We start from the raw sequence: 15,232 nt of genomic DNA on the forward strand, positions 1-15,232 counted from the left end.
CCACTAGTCCATTTATATTTGTTCCAAACTGTGGTGCAAGTTCAATATTACTTCAAGCCAAAAGGCATTTTACAAATGTACAACAACCGCAGCGGGTGACCGGCCACTTTCTTGAAGCCTTTAGAAAGGGGGTGACGATGCTCCTAATCTGTTCTAATTTACTGCAGTTCATATGATAGGTACCAAAGAAACCAAAAAACGTATGCACATTAAGGATTCCTGCTTAACCACAGACTGCATTTCGCAAAAATATATTCTTCATCAATACTTGTTGACCATCACAATACTCTTTTCTCTTGAGTATATGCATTCTGAGATTCCACTCATTGTCTGCCTGACCTCCTGGATTCTTGCTCCCTAGCATTCCCTTTTCAACTCTTGCAGGGTACACGCCACCACAACAAGCACACTTGATCTTAGTCAATAGGAAGAGGAAGTTGCTTATGTCGGTGGAAGTACAAGCTTCTGAGGAACCTATGTTAATGTTATTGAAGCGTAAATATTCGGTTGATGAATCCTAGTGATTTTAACATCATTTCTTAAAAATCATTTGCAACATTCCTGCAATTGTTTTTGCTGCAAGACTGCTGCTTCAGTCTTGCATATTGTCTGATAGTTTTTAGAATGTTTGGCAAGTACGCATTTTAGCCCCTTTGCTGTCCAGTGAGTGGTATACATGCATAGCTGCCAAAGTTTGAGATTGCTATGTGTGACATTTACATAATTTCAGTGTAATTTATTATTTATTTGCGAGTTTTATATAGCGCGAACTTGACCCGAAGGTATCAGAGTGTCATTTCAAGAACTATCAGTGACACTTTCTCGCAAGCACAACCAAGCAATGAAGATGAGGGAAACCTATAAATATCAGAAATTATACTAATTTGAGCAACGAGAAACTCTAAGAAGATCTTAAAACTGCTGCAAAGCACCAGAAATGGAAGGCCACACACATAGCCTAGGGGTCACAACCCGGCCATTTATCAACCTGAGCCTGAGAGTAAGTTGCATGGCTAGTCTAAGCAACTAACATTATGGCAGAATAAGGCCTGATTGGGGGTCAAGGGTCAGGGCAAACCTCAGGAGAGGAGGCTGACCGAGGCACGCATAGCCTAGGTCACAGCCCGGCTCTAAGCTGTATTGTTTCAAAAAGACACTTTCTGAGACACTGAGCAGTAATAATCATACATAGCTGAGTGGCCGACTGCTCCGGCTGGGGTCTGGTGTGTTGTCCGTGCTATAGTAGTGCTATAGAGTAGTTTAAAAAACACATATGGCACAGAAGCATTTACTTTAGGACATACATGCTCTTACTCTCTCTCAGGTACTTACTTAATCTCTGGTTATTATGAATGACTTGCGGCAGCTGAGCCCGGCTGCCTGTGTCGGGCTGTGATCGGGTCCTGCGTGGATGTGACTGATACCTCCACTGCACCGGTACTGTGGCGTAAGACGCGAGCAGCTCAGCTACTTTTATATTGTTGCACATGTTCGGCGATTCAGGAGGCCTGCCTCACTGAGTCAGTCGCAGGTGGGCCTGGGGTGGGTCAAGTCGCCGGGATCCCATCCATGATTCCATTATGCCGCTGTGAGCAGCTCTCAACCTTGCCCTGCTCTTAGCAGGTTGTTGATAGTGAGAGTCAACTGCGGCCGGCATTGTCTGGGCCCTGGGTGGCAGGGGTCGGCGGGAATGGATCCATTCCTCACGTTCCCCACCGCGGCAAGGTGTGAATAGTTCTAAGCTAGCTACCAGGTTGCCATAGGGTGACCAACTGGCATTGGTGCAAATTCAGGACGGTGAGTGTAAAAATTCAGGACAAAGGGTCAAAATTCAGGACACAAATTCAGGACAGGAGGTCAAAATTCAGGACAAAACTTCAGGACAATAGGTAAGTAATACAGACACATCAGAGGTCGCGCAATAGTATATAATTATGCCCAGCCATTTCCAAACATATTAAACCATCTGCAAACCTATCCATCATGTATCCTTCCATCTATCATTTCACTCATCCATCCCTTCATCCATCCCTTCATCCATCCCTTCACTCATCCATCCATTATCCAGCCATCCACCTTTCACCCTATCCATCCATTCACTCATCCAGCCATTTACCCTTTCACCAATCCAGCCATCCTCTCACTTACTAATCCTTCCACCCATCCACTCTTTTAGTCATCCATCCATCCTCCCTTTCTCTCTCCATCGACCCTTTCACTTAGCCATCCTTCCTTCCATCCATCCATCCATCCACCCACCCACCCATCCATCTACTCATCCACTCATGAATCCATCCATTGACCCTCTCACTCATCCATCTATCATTTCACTCCTTCACACATCTATTCATCCTTTTGTCCATCTACCCTCCCTTTCACTCACTCATTCATCCTTACATCCACCCTTTCACTCATACGTACATTCATTCACCCTTGCACTTATCAATCCATCAATCATTTCACTCATCCACCCACCCATCAACCACCTAAACATCCACCCACCCACCCACTCATCCATCCTTTCACCCACCCACCATCCAATCCACTTATCCATCCTTTCACCCACCCACCATCCACCCACCCACTCATCCATCCTTTCACCCACCCACTCATCATCAATCCATCCATCCTTTCACCCACTCCATCCATCCTTTCACCCACCCACTCATCATCCATCCATCCTTCCCCTCATCATCCATCCATCCATCCTTCCCCTCATCATCCATCCATCCACCCCCTCATCATCCATCCACCCCCTCATCATCCATCCATCCCCTCATCATCCATCTGTCCTTCCCCTCATCATCCATCCTTTCACCCACCCCCTCATCATCCATCCATCCACCCTTCTCCTCATCATCCATCCTTACACCCGCCCCCTCATCATCCATCCTTACACCCGCCCCCTCATCATCCATCCTTCCCCTCATCATCCATCCATCTTCCCCCTCATCATCCATCCATCCATCCATCCATCCTTTCACCCACCCCCTCATCATCCATCCATCCCCTCATCATCCATCCATCCTTACCCTCATCATCCATCCTTTCACCCACCCCCTCATCATCCACCCATCCACCCTTCTCCATCCTTTCACCCACCCCCTCTCCATCCATCCATCCATCCTTCCCATCATCCATCCATCCTCCCCCTCATCATCCATCCATCCATCCATCCATCCTTTCACCCACCCCCTCATCATCCATCCCCTCATCATCCATCCATCCTTCCCCTCATCATCCATCCTTTCACCCACTCTCCACTCATCATCCATCCATCCATCCCCTCATCATCCATCCTTTCACCCACTCTCCACTCATCATCCATCCATCCATCCATCCATCCCCTCATCATCCATCCATCCTTCCCCTTATCATCCATCCATCCATCCTTTCACCCACCCCCTCATCATCATCATCCATCCATCCTTCCCCTCATCATCCATCCATCCATCCTTCCCCTCATCATCCATCCATCCATCCATCCACCCACCCCCTCATCATCCATTCATCCACCCTTCCCCTCATCGTCCATCCTTTCACCCACCCCCTCATCATCCATCCATCCATCCTTCCCCTCATCATCCATCCATCCATCCTCCTCATCATCATCCATCCATCCTCCTCATCATCATCCATCCATCCATCCTCCCCCTCATCATCCATCCATCCATCCTTCCCCTCATCCATCCATCCATCCTTCCCCTCATCATCCATCCATCCATCCTTCCCCTCATCATCCATCCATCCTTCCCCCTCATCATCCATCCATCCATCCTTCCCCTCATCATCCATCCATCCATCCTCCTCATCATCCATCCATCCATCCATCCTCCTCATCATCCATCCATCCATCCATCCATCCTCCTCATCATCCATCCATCCATCCATCCTCCCCCTCATCATCCATCCATCCATCCTTCCCCTCATCCATCCATCCATCCTTTCATCCTTCCATCCTTCCTTCCCCTCATCATCCATCCATCCATCCATCCTTCCCCTCATCATCCATCCATCCATCCATCCTCCTCCTCATCATCATCCATCCATCCTCCTCATCATCATCCATCCATCCATCCTCCCCCTCATCATCCATCCATCCTTCCCCTCATCCATCCATCCATCCTTCCCCTCATCATCCATCCATCCTTCTCCTCATCATCATCCATCCATCCTTCCTTCCCCTCATCCATCCATCCTTCCTTCCCCTCATCCATCCATCCTTCCTTCCCCTCATCCATCCTTCCTTCCCCTCATCCATCCATCCTTCCTTCCCCTCATCCATCCTTCCTTCCCCTCATCCATCCTTCCCCTCCATCCGTCCATCCATCCATCCTTCCCCTCATCCATCCATCCTTCCCCTCCATCCATCCATCCTTCCCCTCCATCCATCCATCCTTCCCCTCATCCATCCATCCTTCCCCTCATCCATCCATCCTTCCCCTCATCCATCCATCCTTCCCCTCATCCATCCATCCTTCCCCTCATCTATCCTTCCTTTCATCCATCCATCCATCGATCGATCCTTCCCCTCATTCATCCATCCTTCCACTCATCCATCCATCCATCCATCCTTCCCCTCATCCATCCTTCCCCTCATCCATCGTTCTCCTCATCCATCATCCAGTTACCCTTCCATCCATACATCCAGCTATTTACATTTTCTCATCCATCCTTCCCCTCACTCATCAATCCATCAATCCTCTCATTATCCATTTATTCAATCTTTCATTCATCCATTCACCCTTTCACTAATTCATCCAGCCATCCAGCCATCCCTTCACTTACTTACTCGCCCACCTTTCCATATTAATTTGAGCTGAGCCCTTTTGAGAAGAGGGCCATCAGGAACTTCACCCTCGCTGCAGGAGCCGTTCCAGGACTGGGACAGAAGCCACCCAGGGCGGAGACAGTATCCACCACAGGGGGGGACAGAAGCCATCACAGGCAGGGGTGGGGAGGGGGACAGGATCCACCACAGTGGGGGGACAGAAGCATTCACAGGGGGGGGGACAGGGGCCATTACAGGCGGAGGGGAGGGGGGACAGGAGCCATCCCAGGAGGGGGAACAGGATCCACCAGGGTGGACACAGGGGTGGGCATGCAGTATTCTAGTATCATCTCGGGCTCCTCGCCCCCTCCTGCACAAGACAACAAGATGTTTCATCGCAGGGAAACAGACTGCGAATCTTCAGGGCCTAATAGGTGAGGTGCAAGGGCCACCTCGGATACGTGTATTCGAAAGATCCTGTAAGCCGGAGTTTCACTGGTTGAGTGAAGACGGTCTTCGGAAAACGGCGCCGGGAAACTCAAGAGGGAGAACTGCTACGACAAGGTGTACCCGCCTTTCCTGTTGGTTGACAGTGTCACGTATTTGAAGTCACCTGTCAATCCTCTCCTCCCGGTTTATACTCTGTGCTTTATTTAAGAGACTTATCCGGTCTCGGAGTGCGACTTCACTCAACCAGTGAAACTCCGGCTTACAGGATCTTTCGAATACACGTATCCGAGGTGGCCCTTGCACCTCACCTATTAGGCCCTGAAGATTCGCAGTCTGTTTCCCTGCGATGAAACACGTGTTGGCCTACTTAAAGGAACAATAAACGAAAACTCTTTTGCATCAACAACGGATTACATCCTGATTTTCCTTCCCTATTTTGTCTGAAAAACGATTACTGACAATTGATCTACTTGAAGGAGTTGGATGTTGTTCTAAACCATTTTCCCTCATATTGAGCTAATTGACAGTGTTGTTACCACACACCTTATATATACTTTTGTACAAGTGCAGGGGCATTGTGGTTTTTTCTTGCTCTAGTATGTACCAAGCTTGGTCCATCTTCGAACGGTTGTGAGGTTTTACCGTTCGCCCCATTGCCTGTACCAATTATTGTATACCTTTGTTTTAAGCTTTAATTTTACGGACACTCTGGTTGTGCGCCTTGTAATTCTGGAATACCTAAAAAAAAACCTCAGTCGACAGTATAAGACAACAAGATGACAGGCTCTCTGTCCAAAATGCCATCCCCCACTTTGATGTACAGTACTTACAGGAGATACTCTAAGAGAACTGGTTTAAATGATTGTCCTCCATACTTTGCTTATCAGTGTGGGTGCGCTTATGCCATTTCTTAATTGTATTACATTATAGACTGCATGTTTGAAGAACTGAGATTTGCTTACAATTTAGTGACAGTAATTAAGCTCTGTGACAAGAGAGAACCACGTGCTGCCTCTGTGTAATCTGGCTGAGTCTAGGATGTTTGGGGCCCTGGGTAGAAATGGAATGTGTGAGGCCCCCTCTAAATTGCAGACATGACGCATTCAGGGCTGTTTGCATCTGAATAGATGCCCCTGCTCCAGAAGCTGCAGCCCCTCCCTCTCAGTCACCTTCAGCACCTCTTAACAGCTCATCAAGGGCTGAAGTCAAGGGCTGAAGGTGTGAGGGTTGCCATCCCGCTGTGCCTCTCCAATGCTGCGGGGTATCTGAGCTTTGGAACAGCATCGATGTCAAGAAGGGAGGTGGGTGGAAGCTGTGCCTGGTTAAAATTACGGACAAATGGCGTCCGTTAAAGAATCCTTCACGGACAACGGACAGACGGCCAAAATTACGGACTGTCCGTGAAATTTACGGACGGTTGGTCACCCTAGGTTGCCATGCACTCTAAGTTTCAGCGCTGGCTAAAGTGCAGCCCAAACTTTATAAATATGCCACCCGCTCGCACCGCTGCCAGCAGCTGAGCTCAGCAGGACAATGGAACCTGTGACTCACACCCCACCTAACTGTGTCTCTAAGTCACTCATTAGCAGTCAAGCCATTAGGCACTGACTCCAGTGAGGTTGACAGTTATGCGTGTGCCAACTCGGGCCCAGGGGTGTGTATGACTGCAACTAGATACATTGTAGCAAGCAGAGTTCGGCTATGGGCAGATCTTAAGCCAGGCCCCTAGCCTGCCGTGAGCACCGTGCTCTGCCAGACTGTAGTTCAGTCATGCATTATAGCAGAGCCCGCTTAACTTCTGAGGAGGCGCTATAATGAGTGATTTTGCATTTCAGTGCAGTTATCAGGACCACCACACTGAAATGTGTTAGACTAACGCCTGATGCATGGGGCTTGGCAGGGCTGTCCATGTTATGAAAAAATATCTCCAAGACTCCCAGTGTGCATGTTTATATATATCTTATTATTCCCCCTCAAGCAAAATACTCATTACTTAGATCACTTTGCAGCCTAGTGGAGGGGGTTGGGCAATTATTTCTGGTTGTGGGTAAATGTCTTAATGATGCTGATATATGCCTTCTTCTGGGCCACACAACTATCCAGATATTTCCCATGTTTTATGAGTACCAGTGAGGGATTTTCTATTCCCGTTCAATGCAACAACTACACCAGAATTAACCTTGATGTCAATGGTTATAATTGCTCCTTACTGCTCCCAGCTTTTGCCTAGCTGCCACCACTGGCCCATAGCGTTTCTTCGATTATTGACATGGAAGGAAGTAAAAAAGGAGGAGGGATGGGCGATCTATTCCTTCACACATTCCGTCTAACTGCATCCACTGATGTAATACAATGGGAGGGGAGGTGTAAAGTTGGTTTGGAACAATTAAGGATAGTTCCCACTCCCTCTTCCTTTCCTGTTCCCATTTGCTGATTCGGATCCTTGTTGAAGAAACAAGTAGAGAAGGCCAGAGTTTAAGGGGGACTGGGCAGCCCACCAAACCCTCCCACCCCTTACAAGTAGTACCATTACGTCCTAATAGTCTATTTCTTTGATGGGGTCAAATATGCTTGTATGGTTGTTAGAGGGAACGTGCAACTCCATTGGCCCTATAACCCCCAATCCATTGAAGAACGAGACACACATGTTGTTTATGCTGTGTAGTCTACCATCCTGTTGATCATTTTACTGTTGACAAGACAAACCCAACTGTGAAATTGGCTACAGAGTGGCAGGTATAGGGAGCAAGGACAAGAATTGACAAGGTGCCTGAAAGATAGTTGCAGGACAAGACTCCAGTGAGTGAGCGGTCACGGCACCAGTGAGGAAAGGCAAGCAGATCACCAGAGGGAGTAAACACATAATTGGTAAAAAGGGGTTCAAGACATGAGGTGGATTAGTTGAAGAAGCACAGGACTGATATATGGCAGGAGCAAGGCACCCAATGGATAAGGAAACTAAGGCACTTTATGGATGCGAGATTTTAACAAAGTGGAACATTAGACCAGCATATGATGGGTAAGCAAGAGGAATGAGGTTCCAGAAAGATGAGAGGCTACCAAGGTACAAGAGAGGACAGCAAGCAGCAAGGCAGGCGAGTGATGAGATCTAGACAAGTGGGATAAAGAACAGAGCTGCATGGACAGTTGAAGGGGAGAATGTATAGTCTCTGAAAGGGGTAAGTGGAGGCACACTGGTTGAGAGGTGAGCGAGATATAATACGGATGAGAGAGACATCAAGTCATGCAGGGCATGAAAGAGGTAAGCAAGCAAAATACTTGGGAAGGAGTCTAAGCAGGAGGAGGGAGTCTGAGGCAGGTGAGGGGGGGTGCAAGATACAAGACAGATGAATGTGTGAACCAAAGCACACAATAGATGATAGAAGGGTCTAAGGCACTAGACTAAGAGTACAATAACACAGAAGCTGAATCAGAGGTGAGCGGGGTGGTAAGCCAATGGGAGAAGGCAAGAGCACTCGATGTGTTGACAATGCACGACTGATGATAGAGATAATCTCTAGATAAACTCAGATTGAGAGGAGAGCGACGTAGAAGCTGGAGGGGAGTGTGTGGCAAGATACAAGAGGACTAGGACACAAGGAAGAAGATATCTGAAAGAAGGCAGCTACAACATGAGGGTGATGAGAGGACCAATCCATAATATGAATGAGATGGTGGAAAGAAACTATAAGATGCATCAGCGAGACAGAAGACTGACCAGAGAATATAGAGCTGCAGAAGTTAATTTGTGCTGGTGGCCCCACCGGCACTTGTTCTGCTGACCGAAACTCCGTCCCTTCTATGGATACCATTTCCAGGAGAAACTGCTCCATTTGCTTTTGATCTTTAAGTCTGAGGTCCACTGAAGCATTTATTTCTTTGTGCTGCACTGTATGTGACATGCCAAGTGGGCTCAAGTTCTGGCCTAACCTACAGTGCTAACATTTTCTGGCAGGAGGGTGGCCTAATACAAATAATTGCTTTGCAGAAATTCTAGGCAAAAGACAATAACAACCACAGATTCAGCATTGGCTCCTGTCTAGCTAATGCTGAATCTGACTAAGGACTGATATTCACCCACGTCCTTTTGGTGTGCCCAACCAGATAATCTGTTGATTCCCTAGGTCCAGGGGTGTAATTTCCCATCAATCGGATAAGATGTAGGACTTACTAGTGTCCTGAAGAATTTTCAGGAGAGTCAGTCATGTGTAAGACACACCAAACCTCCTTGGTGCACCTGTACGTGTCTTGTTGATAAAGGAAAACCCAAATATGGGCCTTTCTCCCCACTGGCATGACGGTGTGGTGTAATGGAGGCAGAAGATAAAAAAAAACTATAGTTTGTGAAATTTACTGGAAAGACAAAATGCTAATTTTCTTTAAGGGCTCCACTCTAACCATTCAGGAAAATATAGGCCTGTCACCCGCTGATTTCTTGAGAGTGAGGATGTTGAAACTATGGTTTTGATATGGTTCATTTAGTACCGAGGGGTAAGCATATAGGAGCAAAGGAGTAGTGCCTCAGATAAGACAATTGGGCTTCAGTGGATTCTGAGATTGACCACTAGAACTGCACCCAGTTTGTCTGTGAGCACCTGTAACCACTGAAACCCCATATAGACCTGTTATCCCTGATCTGAGTGGGTCTAGGGCACCAGTTTTATCGTTCACCTTTTGTCATCAATGTTCTGTTGTGGGAAGACGGCTAAAAACTTTTTTTATGTTTTGTAAAAATGTAAAATAATCCAAAACTGCCATTTACTGCAAAGTCCAGTCTGACAGACAGCCAGCCAATCAGGCCTATAAAAATCAAGCACCCGTTCAATAATAAATAATTCCTTTCAGGTCTGCTAGTGTTGAATATATGGGTTTGGTAGGTTTCTGAAATCTGCAACTGAAGGATGGGGTTCCACAAATCGATATCCATTCAAAACCCATACATGTCTGATGTTTCCATAAGTAGGAGATCCAAAGGAATCAACATGAGGAAAAATTTTCTTTACGGAAAATAATTTTTGCGGGGTAGCTGGTTAAATTCTACTCCATAATATGCTTGTTCCCCACTCTAGGCCAGTCAGTGAAGTGATTGAGGGGTGATGTTTACTAGTTGATTCCAGTGGTTTTACAGATTAAGAATTATGGTGGCCGGTTCATTAATGTTACGATGATTATTGTCCCATACAATAAACCTTACAAAAACCCACACAGGTTGGACTCACGGTATTGAGAGGAACAGCGTTTTTTTAGTTACTGTGTAGGGACTAATGTGTGTCTGTTTGATAAATATGACAAATTCAGTTCACGTTTACCTTAAATCTTCAGCCTGCGAGTATATATTGATGTTGGTGCTGTATAAAAAAATAGCCCTGACGTTGCCAGGGACAACAATTGCATTGTTTGCACAAGCGTACAAGAGAGGTATGCCTATATGAAAAATGTAAAGGAACATTTTGGAAATGTGCTGGTATAAAGTTCTAAAAACATTCTGGCAGTGAAAGCGTTAAACTAGGCCTGGGCAGTGAACTCCGCTCAGTTGACAGAGTTTTCCTGCGCTCCGTGGAGCTCGTGGAGTGCAGAAAACTCCGCTCCACGTAGTGCAGCAAAGTTTTTTCCCTGCCCGCGCTTGCCAGCGGTAAGTTGGCGAGCGCAAGCTACCTCTCGGGTAGAATTTCTACTCAAGCGGCATGAAGATCAGCCCAAACGGCAGTTCGAACTGCATTCCGTGCTGAATCCCGCAAACTCCGCCCAGGCCTGGCTTAACACAGCAAAACCAAAAAAATGGTTTAATTATTACGCTTTTGAAATCACTTTTTCTTCCTGGTATAAAAGGCACTGTAAGTCTTTGACCCTTTTTTGCCTACCCCACCGATCTAGCATGACATGCTAATCCACTGCTGGTTTGACTGTTTAGATCAACTTTTATATTCTTTACTACTGAGAATGTTAGTTCAACTTCTGTTCTTTTGTTGCAGGGGATCTTGGGTGGACAGCCTGGAGTCGCAGTCTACCATGTTGCGCTTCTTCACATGCTTCGATACATCCTTCGCCTAGTGTGGCGGATGCAGTGACTGGGTGCCCTCGCAAAGGGAACTTTTGATACTGACTTTAGTGGAAGCCTCCAGACGAGGAGCAGCCTTACAGTTACCTATGCAACAGATGGACTTTTTCTTTCAATCAAGACGTGGAAAGGATTGCAGGGATGAGAAATCACCAAGCCTCTGAACAGACTTGAGCTGTGAATGTCGTCATGAGACAGTGCAGTCTATAAGCCATAGTTCATCTCCAAAATCTTGGCATCCCAAATGGTTTTGCAAAATATTTTTTTTTGTTAATAGAAATTCTTTTACTATTAGATTTTCAAAAGCTGTATTTTAAAAAAAAAATGTTGAAACAAAAATTGTAAAAAGATGTTAAAAAGCATGCGTTTTTTGGAAAAGGAAAACACCTGTAGAAGAATCACAGGGACAGAGCGTCTCTTGCAGTGTAAACTGAGCCAACTGTTCTGCAAGCTGCCTTTGCTTTTACAGTCAAAACATACAAACTGTCATTTTTCCTCACATGGCCATAGGGTCGTGGTACTCGTCTATTTTAATATTCATCACCGGTATTAAGCCAGAGAGGAGCATCGTTATGGATGAAGTCTGCTGGAGTTTTTCCACTCTTGGATTGTTACTGACTTCCGAATATCTTTAATTTTGTTTTTCATTACTAGGGCTATGTTGCATTGAACAAATTCCTCACTTTGATATCCTTGATGGATGCTCCTGTGCTACGGTCCAGTCTGTGGGGCATACTTTGCTACTTGTCACAATACCAACAGTGTTTTCTGTGCTGTGGAATCTTTAGCAAACCCTACAGCTTTCATATGCTCTTCTTGCAAAGGTACAAATTGATTGGATTGCATAATATGCCCCACCAGCGGTGGAATTTTATGTTGTACTACGATGGGTATGTGGTGTACGCAACCATCTTTTCCCGACACACACCCACAGAACAATCCTTCTTGTCGAACGGTTGGAGTAAGTTTTAATTCACTCAAATGCACTTGGTTCCATGCACCCTCCGAGTTTGGCTTTCCCAATACTGCAGAGGATTCATGTATCTTCCTTCTCCTGTTCTCAGACTGTGGAATGTGAAATCTGTGGCAAATCCAGAGAAAGGTTGCACTTTAAAGAGTTCTCTGGTGTTGAAGGTAGATCCACGACAGAAAGATGTAGATCTCAAACAAAGACTCTGCCAACTGCAATCATGAAAAAAAGTGTTTTGTAGCTTCTCATATGAAACTTTTTTTCTGAGCAAGTACATTGGACGAGAGTATATTTGTTTGGTGGGGAGGGTGGTGGGGTGGATCTGGATTGTAGTTAGTAATGTTTCTCTGGTCTTTCATGTGCTTCTTTTCCCAAATCTGAGATTTGGCATTGATGCTCTTGCACTCTTCTTTTGCCATTGTTTACTCTACACTTTTGCATGTATGCACTTTCCCTTGGTCGGCACGGGTTGCCCCACCCTTGGGCCTGCCAGTAGTCCTACAGATCAGTGTGTCATCATTAATTTTCTGGAATTACATTCTCTTAATTACAGGTAGGCTGGAAAAGCAGGTTTACTGGAATGTGTGGGTGCACACTCTGTTAAAAACCTGTATTCTTCTACTCACTGTAAAGTGGGTACACTATTGATTTAGGTTCCTTCCAAGCGATTTGCTTATGTTGCTAGTATACACCACTCACCAGAGCAGTACTTCGGACTTAAGTTTGAAGTTTATGGAATACTTGTGCTAGGTATATCACAGCCAGTAAGGGAGAAATTAAAAATGTGTGACTCATTAATTGAGCATACACACTTTCATTTAAAGAGGTACTTTCACCAAAGAAAACATTCTCTGTTGTGGAACCTTCCTATCCTCCCCAGAACTACTATTTTTAGATCTGGCCCAGTTGTATTCTGATCTACTGTTATAAATTCTTTAAAATATTCTTTGGGTGGGCTCTGAGTCTGTTCAGAAGACTATTTGTCCCTCACCCCATGCCTGGCTGTTTGTTGGGTCATTCCACTCACCATTCAGTACTTTTTATTACAGTGCATAAGGGACTATTTTACATCTCAAAAGTACAGTTCCACCCATCCACTGAAATCTATCATATATGCTATGTTTGAGAAAGCACAATCATTGTGCTTAATTTTTAATGTTTTAGCCAGACCTCGTTATTTTTTTTTTGCTTGCTGGAGCACTTCCTGTACAAGATGAATCAGCATTGGCAAAACCAATATGTCCAGACATGCACAAATGCTCTTTGCATGCTTTCACACATTAAGGTCAGACCGAATTGACTTAGTCACTGCTTGTTCCAACTTGTTATGGACTCTGCTAGGAAACTGTCTTCTTTTAAAGTCTCAATAATTGACTTAAGGCGATCAGGACTGTCCCCATTAGTGAGATGAGCATGCCCACCTTCCTATTTTCCGCCTCGTTCCTCACATCCCTTTTTTTCAAACAATAACATATTGACCATAGAATCTAGATATTGACCACTCGGAAACCAAATAACCAACCACTTCCTTTGGGAATTCTAAACTAGGCATCATACTAGCTTCTTTCTGCACGTAAGTGTCTTCCCTTTTTATGTGAAAGAGACTGGGTTATGGTTTTAGGTTTTAGGTTGTGATTAAAGACATGAGCATTAAGGCACACAAACAAGCCAGAGCTAGGCTTCAGCTATAGTCGGCAAGACTATCTTCATAATTGTACATTTGTTTTTCCAGTTTAAAGCCAAAACTATGTTTATGTAGTATCTTATTTGGGTAATTAAGAAACAATATCGATGCACGAAACAAAAGAGAATGAATTCCAGGAGTGTTATCAAGGGGCTATTTTCAACAACTGTAGATATGCATATTTATTAGTTTAGTACATTTTCTTTATATGAACTGAGCCAAATATCTCTGTGCATTTTTGCTCGCCTTTTAATCTTTAACTGTTTTTATTGTAAGTTTTGTATACAAATAAGAATCACTGTTTTTTCCAACAATTTGTAAAGTTTATAGGCTGTAAATACTGTACATTCTTAAATTCTGTAATGAATGCAGTCTACTGTTCTTTGATGCTGTATCTCTTATCGAATTGTCTATATTTATTTTCAGCTTATTTAACTCTTGACTTATGTTTATTTTATTGATGACTTTATCGTAGATCAGTGCCACGCAAGTGCAGTGTCTTTATCACTGGCATACTTTTTTATCTTTCTGTTATCTGACATTGTCCCTTTTAGTTAAATTCTGTCTACTTTTGCTTTTCCACTGAGTTTAGGAATAAACGATGATCGACGAGCAGCAAATAGTGCACAGCACAAAGATCGGGCACTGCATAGTTTATCTTTGAATTATTCATGTGCCTTCAAAACCATCTCTGTGAACGTACCCTGCCTCCTTGGTCAAGGCTCATCAGTGTTCTCAGTCAGTCTCCCAGAACTAAGTAAGACTAGCAGAGGATGCCCTCTAGGAATTACTTTAAAATCAAACCAATGCTGAGGCCAATCTTACAAAATCCCAAATTATATCTCTTAAGGATAGTCTTCCAGTGGCTTTGATTGGTGCAGTTGTGGACTTGATCATTTGAAAACAATATATTGACTTCTTGCCATTGGCAGATGAATACTCAGGACATTTTGTGCACCATTTACATGGTGCGTCATGTTGCTTGCTAAGAGACAATGATTTCTGTTGGAATGAGCATTTTAGCTCATGTTTCAGGAGGTGAATAACGTAGCTGTTGTTGATCCATGAAGTGCCAATTTAGGTTAGAAGTGCACAGGAATGCACACCTATCTATGCCTGTGTACTTTTAGAGGTATTTGACAACTGAAGTGTAATTGGGTAAATGCTATTTTTGTGAATAGCGCACTCAAATCTCTTTTACGGACTCACTGGCACTATGTGAGTGTTTCCTTTCCCGGAGAGAGAGGGAGGGACCAAAAACTGTTGAGGTTTGCACACGTCTGGTCATACCCTTCAACT

General features: G+C 44.9%; 1 protein-coding gene across 3 annotated transcripts in view; it reads left to right on the plus strand.

Annotated features, from left to right (window-relative positions):
* Positions 1-14,327, plus strand: part of BCL2L11 (BCL2 like 11) — a 170,295-nt gene extending 155,968 nt beyond the window's left edge. For all 3 annotated transcript variants that reach the window (XM_078648765.1, XM_078648766.1, XM_078648764.1), the window contains exon 4: positions 11,194-14,327. In XM_078648765.1, the coding sequence (XP_078504891.1) occupies positions 11,194-11,289 (96 nt within the window). In that variant the 3' untranslated portion in view covers positions 11,290-14,327. The remainder of the gene's footprint in view (positions 1-11,193) is intronic.
* The last annotated feature ends 905 nt before the right edge of the window (positions 14,328-15,232 follow it).

This window comes from Lissotriton helveticus, chromosome 6 (assembly GCF_964261635.1).
Source record: "Lissotriton helveticus chromosome 6, aLisHel1.1, whole genome shotgun sequence".
NCBI lineage: Eukaryota > Metazoa > Chordata > Amphibia > Caudata > Salamandridae > Lissotriton > Lissotriton helveticus.